General features: G+C 35.5%; 2 protein-coding genes and 1 long non-coding RNA gene across 4 annotated transcripts; 1 reads left to right on the plus strand and 2 right to left on the minus strand.

Moving 5' to 3' along the window:
* The first annotated feature begins 831 nt into the window (after positions 1 to 831).
* LOC142524621 (ras-related protein RABD2a-like) lies at positions 832 to 4,575 on the plus strand. Of its 2 annotated transcripts, XM_075628660.1 has the most exons (8): positions 832 to 1,014; positions 1,556 to 1,628; positions 2,129 to 2,176; positions 2,247 to 2,294; positions 3,660 to 3,731; positions 3,811 to 3,966; positions 4,066 to 4,169; positions 4,334 to 4,575. In XM_075628660.1, exons 1-8 carry the CDS (start codon positions 1,001 to 1,003, stop codon positions 4,428 to 4,430), a joined length of 612 nt encoding a protein of 203 aa, XP_075484775.1. In that variant the 5' UTR covers positions 832 to 1,000; the 3' UTR covers positions 4,431 to 4,575. The 2 variants fall into 2 exon arrangements, with proteins under 2 accessions (XP_075484775.1, XP_075484776.1); XM_075628661.1 differs by lacking the exon at positions 3,660 to 3,731.
* A 716-nt stretch (positions 4,576 to 5,291) lies between these two features.
* LOC142524857 (oleosin L) lies at positions 5,292 to 5,971 on the minus strand. The gene has a single exon (XM_075628994.1). It carries the CDS (start codon positions 5,919 to 5,921, stop codon positions 5,502 to 5,504), a length of 420 nt encoding a protein of 139 aa, XP_075485109.1. The 5' UTR covers positions 5,922 to 5,971; the 3' UTR covers positions 5,292 to 5,501.
* A 1,107-nt stretch (positions 5,972 to 7,078) lies between these two features.
* LOC142525381 (uncharacterized) lies at positions 7,079 to 8,521 on the minus strand. Its single transcript, XR_012815060.1, has 3 exons — positions 8,405 to 8,521; positions 7,818 to 7,877; positions 7,079 to 7,294 (listed from the first exon to the last, which is right to left on the minus strand). It is a non-coding gene; the product is annotated as an uncharacterized LOC142525381 (long non-coding RNA).
* Positions 8,522 to 9,356: the final 835 nt, after the last annotated feature.

Below are 9,356 nucleotides of genomic sequence, written 5' to 3' on the forward strand. Positions count from 1 at the left end.
GAACTCCCTGTGCATGTTCTAATTTATGATCCATTTGAGCGCCCAAATCATTTTTGTGACACAAGTTTTAAATTTCTACTATATTTCGAGCGTGAAAACACGATCCTCAACTATGGTAGTTTCTTGAATTAGCCGCGAACCAACTTGACATATTCGACTATACAACAGAAGAGCTCAAACTAGCCTTAGGATAATACTCTAACCGTAGATCTAATGACTCGTGTTTTGCCACGTTAGAACTATAACATTAATTATGTCCGTATGTTTAGATATGAACAATTGGACACGTGATTTGAGTACTATCCTGCAGATAACATCTCATTAGCCTCGACATGTTACATTTTCCCAAATCGAAAATTAAGCGACCTAAAACCAACTTCAGCTTTAAATAGGAGTAAGTTCAATTCTCAAGCCACACAACTCTCGTTCTCCCTTCGAGCCTTCTAAAGTTTGAAATATAGCAACTGAAGACTTTTAGTACTTGGTAGACAGCGTTACACTGTCAAAACTATTGGATGAGTTTCTTAATGTGGAGATTGTTTAGCGGACTTGGTCCCATCATTTTTACTCATCTCCTTACACGAACCTAGAGGCCCTTCTGGAGTAAATTTTTTGTGAGACGGTCTCAACGAATCTTTATCTGTGAGACGGGTTAACCCTGTCGATATTCACAATAAAAAGTAATGTCTTAGCATAAAAAATTAATGTTTTTTCATGAATGACCTAAATAAAAGACATGTTTCACAAAATACGATCGTTGAGACCGACTCACATAATTTTTTGCGATTTAGGAGACTGATTATGTTTCGATATATAAATACTCTGTGTTTCATCATCAATATATAAATGTTCCATTTACCCTCCTAGCTCAAGCTTTTCAACTACCTTCTCAGCGTAAACCGGTGGTCAACTACTCCGGCGACGACTCTCAATCTCTGTCGATCCCCGTCAGTTGGAAGGAGAATATTCCGGCATCAGAGTCGAATCGCTGCATCGAATCATGACTCCTGAATAGTAAATCTCTCCACACTTTACGAATTAGATAAATTAAAATTATCGAAAATATGATAGGGTTTTGTTGAATTTCATTTTCTCTTATTCTTGTTTCGGATTAGACTGGATCTGTAATTTTCTGTTTGTAATCTGTTTGAACTTTATTGAATTTTGCTCTTGATATGATAATGGTAGATCCCCGAAATGCGCTTTTGGGAACAAATCAATTGAGCCCTGGAGTGTAGCTAGTAATAGACTTTATCTTAGAATTTATCTTCCCCGTAGCTAGCTCCAGCAATTCTCATGAAGCAAAAATAAAAGCTTTAGCAATTGCGAGTCCTAAGATTCTCAAAACACTGAAATGGTTGAGACATAAGTGATCCAGTAATATGTAGGAACGCATAGAACTTTTTTGGGCCTCCAGAAATATTCTATAGAGCGTTGCAATACCCTGTCTACATCTGTTTATCTGGACCAGGGACATGCAGCTTTTAGACTTCTATATTAGTATTTGGCATCTTAAATAGGATGAATATTCTTTAACATGTGATGTTTCTTGCAGTGATTACTTGTTCAAACTTCTTTTAATTGGAGATTCTGGTGTTGGCAAGTCATGTCTTCTCTTGAGATTTGCTGTAAGCATCAAGCATTTTGTGTAACTATGGTTGTCTCAATTTTTAAGTTGGTACTCCTACACTCGCAATCAGGTGCAAAGAATTGCTATTGTTGGCCAGATGACAACATTATAACTCGATTTCTAATTTTTTTTTCTTTAGCTGAAGAATGACAATATAACAGAAATTTACTCGGTGGAGTTATTTTAAGCCACATTTCCAATTGAACATTATTTACGTCACCATTGGTTTCCTATTGAATTTCTCTGTTGGCAATGGAGTGACATTAATGGATAGCCATGAAATTTAACTGCTCCGTTTGCTGAGGGCGCTGTTGGTTTGACTCATTGATAAAAAATTTCTCAATTCTTTTATTCTGGAAGTATGAAAATGAGTTGATTCAAAATTTGTCTTGTGGTGAAACTATTATTCCTCAGTATAATAAATTTGTCTTTTTTGTTTTGAATGGATCAACTTGTGAATTTGGGTCTGTGACTGACTGTTGATGGTTTTTCATACAGGATGATTCATACTTGGACAGTTACATCAGCACAATTGGTGTTGACTTTGTAAGGATCATTATTTTGAAAAATATGCTTACCTGGCTCAGTCAGGGTCTAATTTTTTTAACTTATACAGAAAATACGCACGGTGGAGCAAGATGGAAAGACTATTAAACTTCAGATTGTATGATACTTGACTTGATTCATCATTCTTATCCACCAAGAGTTATATTGTTGTCTTTCTCCGGTGGATTTCAATTTATTTACTTTCACTGTTTTTTATTTCGAGAAATCAAAATAAATGTGCATTCTTCTTCTTTGAGTTGGTTCGCGAATTTTTTGAGTTGATTTTGAAGAATATTTGAATCTAATTTATATTTACCGAACTGTAGTTGAACTTGAGAATTCCTATGTGTTTTCAAGCCGAACTTGAGCGATGGCCTTAGAGCTGCTACTGGACTCTTAATTAACTCCAATTATTTATTTTTTGTACCATTTTATGTTTCATTATTAGATGTACAATTTTATAGCCTTCAACTGCTATGCCACTTCAATTTTTTGGAGTTTTTCTTCATACTCTAGGCGATACTATATTACAAGAGACTGCCGACTTTTTATTTGCCTTTTCTGGTGAAATTTATAATTTTTTGATTAGTTACAAAAAAAATTCATTCTCTTCTTATTCTCACTTTCATTCATTCATCTCTCGTTGAAACCTAAAAGGGGCATCTCTTTATGAATATGTTTTTGAATTGGGGATGAGGTTGATTTTTGTTTGGTTTGAAACTTGAAGGGTGGGCTCTCGTCTCTGTCTTTTATTCATTTGGAAACAAGGGTTGTGATTTAAGAAGGATGGGTCCCGATACTGGTCCTTAGAACACGATTTTACAATAATGATTGAAATATGTGTAAAAAACCTATTAGAAGTTCGAACAGTAGATTGTGCTACGCTCGAGACCAGATTGGGTAGTTTTTCAGAGCTTTGATCAAGCCCGATCATGAAGCAGAAAAAATTTCTGATATTCTCAACTCGTTTGCTTTCATTCCTGGTGCAGACTGATATAACATTCACTATGTATAATACACTCGTTGAAATTCCTAAGGATGATTTTGGTGATTGTTTTTTTAAGTAGAAATTACTCTTTTATCCAACATTGGAGTTTTTTTTGGGTGTGCCACTAGTAAGTTATTTGTTTTTCGTCTTATGAAATTTTAATGAAGTTAATCTTTTGTTATGGAAGTAAAAAGTGACCCAAGGAATGAGAACTGCTACTCAGATTTTTTGTACTCAAAGCTTTCATTACACTCTGTAAATTGTCTAGAAGCCCTTACCTCCCAGTATTCCTATTCTGTCATTTGTTTTCTTACAACTAAACTTTTGATAATTGGAACTCATGTGAATATATCACAAGAGGCAATGCATTCACGAATATTGGCTATGAATTTATTTTTTAACCTTTTACCCAAAAATTCCTTGCGTGGTTTAGCTCCAACAAGGTTTGGTCACACTCCTGTTTTTCCTTTCCTTTTTCATTAATTTCACTTGCAGTGGGACACCGCTGGTCAAGAACGATTCAGAACTATAACTAGTAGCTACTATCGTGGGGCTCATGGAATTATAGTAAGTTATCTCCAAATTGCCTGACCTCTAGCAAACAGGTTTCATTATGCATCTTTTATTGATTGAAATTTTACGGCAGATAGTTTATGATGTCACCGACCAAGAAAGCTTTAATAATGTGAAGCAATGGTTGAGTGAAATTGATCGATATGCCAGTGAAAATGTGAACAAACTCTTAGTAGGAAATAAGTGCGACCTCGCTGATAATAGAGCTGTGCCTTACGAAACAGCTAAGGTACAATCCTATCAATCAAGATTCCTACTATTTTGCTTTCCTGCTATTTTGCTTTAGGCTGGTCGGTTTACTCAAATATTCACATTTGTATTGTAACAGGCATTCGCTGATGAAATTGGAATTCCATTCATGGAGACAAGTGCAAAAAATGCTACTAACGTTGAGGAGGCTTTCATGGCTATGTCTGCTGACATCAAGAACAGGTTCTGTATTTTTTTAAAGCGCCCTCTGTAGCTAACCAAATTAGTTGATCTGTAATTCAGACCAGTTCAATGTTAACCGGAAAATTTGCAAATTCCTGTACTATTGAATTGAATATTCATTGGAATTAATGCTATGTTTCCCATATGCCTCACTAAAATTACAGGATGGCAACGACGCCTGCATCAAGCAATGCAAGGCCACCAACTGTGCAGATCCGGGGACAACCCGTAGGCCAGAAGAGTGGCTGCTGCTCTTCTTAATGGCCGGCCGTCGCTATTACAACGGGTTGCTTGCTCTGGTTGTATTACTTGTCTTCATTTTTTGTCTCAGGTAGAAATGTCATATTGTTTGCAAGCAGCTGGCCAAAGAACGATGGCACTTTTTAATTCTACTTTTGTTTTTTTTTTTAAAATATGTATTATGATGATTTGTGCTTGCCTTTAAATCGGGGATGATTTATGATTTGCAGTTGATTGTTTTTACGTTAATAAATATTGTTTGATTGACAATCGTGATGACCATTGAGGTGTTTGGTTCAATATTTAAATATAGCTTACTTCTTTGGAATAAATCATGGAAGTCATGAATTGAAATCTCTCTTTAAATTTTTAATTTATTTCTCTTTTAACTTTTCATTTATTTATTACTATTGTAATAGAATTTTCCAATTCCTGCTGAATCCCCCCAAAATTCAAGTTCTTGAATCAAATATAACATTAGGACTTCTTTCTGTCTATGCTAGCTATATTTTAGACCTCAGCATAAAACATTAATTTTCTCGACTACATTTCAAACTTGTTCCACCAAACGTACCACAGTTTTCCATCCGTGCAACATTTAGTTTCTTAGTTTACCATAAAACTTGGTAGTTTCGGTAATTTGTGATGCCTTCACTAATTCAGAACACATTCTTTTAATGAAGGATTGTAATTTGAACCCAAATAAAATAGTTGTGATATGCAACATGCATCGGCATCTCAAATGATTTGTCGTCAATTTCAAATTTGGGAAAAAAATAACAATAAGAACGAGATGATTGGCAATGCGACAAAATTTGAATCGAAACATAACCCAGACCATGTAAATTTTTCATCGGACAAAAGTAAAATTTGAAACTGGTGTAATAAAAATATTAACTTTATTATTGATCGATTCGATAATAATAGCCCTGAGATTATTTTGCAACCTGCCGTCCGCAACACACACACAATCGCATCAAAGAAAATTAAGAACATCAACATCGATCTAGCTAGCACCTGAAAAATCAACTGAAGACGGATAATTTCTCTAGAACTTGAAGATTCAGAGCCATGCAATGCAACACATAAAAATCAGGCAGAAGCTTGCTGCCCATACTGTTCCGCTCGGTCCTTCATCTCCCTCGCCTTTCCCGCCAGTTTCCACCGCGCCTGGTCCAGAGAATCCGCTCCCGGGGGGTGTTTTCCAGTCACATACCCGTAAATCCAAGACAATACACTGATAGCCGCCACCCCGAATCCTCCCGAGGCCAAAAACCCGGAACACAGCAAGAAGATGGTACCAGCAGCAGGAACAAGCACCGGGCTGAATATCACCAGCAGAGGGGTCGCTATCGTCAGGGAAATGACGGTTGCAGCCACCATGAGGCCGGAGAGGATGAGCAGCGAGCCACCAGCTGTGACGGCGGTGGCAGCTTTCACAACCTGGTGGCTGCGCGGCTGCTGCTGCCTGGTTTGCGGCTGCTGCGGGTCGTGCGGGTACCGGTCGGCCATTTTCTTTGAATCTTGTGAAGCGGTTAATCAAAGGCTGGAATCGACGGGAAGAGAAGGCTGTTTAAGTAGAGTCGGGGGAGGAGCGTACGTGGTGGAGGTGAGGGTGTAACGTGTTACATGGGAAGCTTGCATGTTAGACACGTACGTCGATGGTTCCTATTGGGATGTTGGAATTGGAATCGGAGTGGTATCATGTAATACCCTCTTACAAATCTTAATCCGTGAGAAGTGTCAACCCTATCCATATTCACAATAAAAATTAATACTCTTAGCATAAAAAATAATATTTTTTTATGAATAACCCAAATAAAATATTTGTCTCACAAATATGGCCCGTGAGACCATCTCACACAAGTTTTTACCTTGGAATCATAGACTCGCTGGCAGGAAACAGAATTTAAAAAAAAAAACGAGTTAATTGAAGTGGTTTTTCATTTAATTCACTATTTATTCCGGGGTGTTGGAATATAAGTTGAATTAGATTTGGTAGATCTTTTAAATCTATGATTATAAATTATAATTTGTGGCATTTCAGATTTTTCGCAAAAGAACTCCGCAATTTGGAAGATACTTATTTACATAATATTCACAAGTGCCGGTGTTATCAGAATTGTACAAGTCCATTGCCACAAGCCCGTTGTAAATACCTTCACCTCCAATTATATATATATATATATATATATATATATATATATATATAATTTGATATATAAGTCCAATGATATGACAACGTAAAATAAGTGACCAGATATGAAATTTATATCAGAATTTGCACAAGGTTTTTATGCGACTCACATTATTGTTATTCCTGTACTTTACAAATTACAAATAACTTCTGCCCAACGTGCTCCACAAGGATCATAAGAAATGTTTCGAACTTGGTGGTATCTTTATCCACTCTAAGAGTATTATATCCTTAAAGAAAAATGACTCATATCAGAAAGAAGGATAAACGTGTAGGAAATGATGACGGCTATTGCCTACTACTTTTGACAAAAGATGTGTATGCCGCCTTAACTTTAGAAAATTGAAACATGCACGCTTATCTTCTTTTGACAATTAAGCTCCCACAATAAACTCGTTGATGGTATGTGTGGAGCCCCAAACCTCGCCACGTAATCATGCAACATGTGACGTCATATGCATAAATTTTTTTCTTTTCGACGACGTAATAATATAATGCATATACGACAAAATAGTGCAATCACCACACTATCTACGTCAGTGTAGCAGAAACAGTATAATAAATACACACATACAACTCAAATAAGACAATAAACTATACTGTCTCTATCTACTATCATCTACAAGACTGTTTGACTAGATACACCTAGTTCTTCACCACTATCATGTCTCACGCATAGTCCTGTAACCTGCCCAACAGAAACAGCCCTCAAAGGGTGAGCATATACAACAATCATCATCGTAATACATAACAGTTATATTAACAACATAAAATATAACTGAAATCATAATAGAAATATCCCCTTTGCCGTTTCTGGACAATCAGCCAACAACAACCTCAACAACATCACAATGCAACAACATCGACGATACGTCGCACCCCAACACCGGCGACAGCAATATCGTCGAACGAACAACAACATCGACGATACATCGCACCCCAACACCGGCGACAGCAATATCGTCGAACGAATAACAACATCAACGATACGTCGCACCCCAACACCGGCGACAGCAATATCGTTGAACGAACAACATCAACGTGACAACATCAACGAGACGTCTCCCAACAACGATAACCAACAACATCAACAATAATAAACAAAAAATATAATACCAAATCACCCAAATCCAGTGATTTATCGTCGTTCAACACAATAGTATTCATCAATACTAAACAATAACAACATATGCTCGTACGTCAACACGTACCTGATAATCGAGTATATATAAAATCTGGCTATTTCTTTGATCCCGAGGCTTGTGATGTATCTAAATAATTCAACAATAATTATCAGATCATTGTCACCGTATCAACACAGTTATAACAGCCTCAATATATAACATCAAATAGCCCAACAACAATTAATTCAACAAAATATAAAACTCGATTATAAATTCGTATTGTTCAACAATTTAATAATCTGGTGTATTTAATTCACAATACTACCATCAAATACACCCTAATTAATTTAACATCAAATAATAGGCTATTTTACAACATCCGTCAAATTGCGAAAACTTTATATCAACGTGTAGCCTATACTTCGTAGACTCCGAATATATAATCAGAATTAATAACAGTTGACAAACAACTCACCAATTTCAATTCAACAATTAAAAATCCCTAATTATAATAATTTAGGAATAGTTCAAAACAACAACACAATAATCTTCTCTATTTCGTTAAAATCATACACTATTCAACAATCTTCAATTTCAGTATGATTTAACAATTTATCGGATTTATTCCAAAAATCGACGAATTTCAAACATCACCAAAACTATAAAATTTATACCTCAAATCGAAGACCTCGTGTCAACGATCCCAGAACTGAAGTCGGTTCGTCGATTGGATAAACCGATAAGTCGCACGATCGAAAAGAAAAATCGAAATACTGTTTTCTCCCACCTCTCTCGTTCTCTCTGTTTCTCGTTAATCTTATTTAGTTTGATTGAATTCCACCGATTCCCATCTATTTTATATTATTATATATATATATATATTTAATATTATATTATATTATATTATATTAATATATAATATTTAACATTTTAACACCGGTATACCTCTTTGGACCAGTCAAACGATCAAATTTTCCAAAACTCAAAACATGAAACTTCTATATCTTTGAGTTTTCTACGTTATATCGAAATTTTAAATCATTTGGACTTCATATGACAAAATTATGTCATATTCCACTATTTAAAAATCATTAATTATTTAGTAATCTCACATTACTAAATCAACAAATTGTGATATTTACTTCAGGCATTACAGTATGAGATGTCTATAAATAGCAGAGATTGAGGTCTCTAAACACACACCTCAGAAAACAAAATACACCATCTATCGAGAGGATGGAGTGCTTAGAAGACATCAATCGGAGGAAAAGCAGAAAAGTTTCAAAATTTTCAATGACCGAAGGTAACGCTCGATTTGCTTCCGCATATTATTTATCATGTTTATATATACGTAAAAACATGATTTTTGAGAAAAATTATGACATTTACTTCTACCTTGAAAATTTATTTTCTGTAAATCGATATCATGAAGTTTTGGAAAATTTTGCTTCTAGGAATTTGCGTAAGAAAAATAAAACTTGAAGGTCGGATAAAATAACTTACCTGAGAATTTTGTTCTCGATGGCACTTTGAAATTCTTCTTTGAAGTCTTGAAGATGATAATTGATTCTTGAATGTTTTTATGAAACGAGAAAATTTTTTGGAGAGCAATTCTTTCGGAAGAAA

This window comes from Primulina tabacum, chromosome 14 (assembly GCF_025594145.1).
Source record: "Primulina tabacum isolate GXHZ01 chromosome 14, ASM2559414v2, whole genome shotgun sequence".
Classification (NCBI taxonomy): domain Eukaryota; kingdom Viridiplantae; phylum Streptophyta; class Magnoliopsida; order Lamiales; family Gesneriaceae; genus Primulina; species Primulina tabacum.

Excerpts from the sequence above, each read along its gene's own strand:
- LOC142524621 (XM_075628660.1), top strand. Across the intron at positions 3,732-3,810 it reads GTGGGGCTCATGGAATTATA|ATAGTTTATGATGTCACCGA; the intron begins GTAAGTTATCTC and ends ATTTTACGGCAG. Across the intron at positions 4,170-4,333 it reads TCTGCTGACATCAAGAACAG|GATGGCAACGACGCCTGCAT; the intron begins GTTCTGTATTTT and ends CTAAAATTACAG.
- LOC142524857 (XM_075628994.1), bottom strand. The coding sequence starts at position 5,921 with ATGGCCGACCGGTACCCGCACGACCCGCAGCAGCCGCAAACCAGGCAG.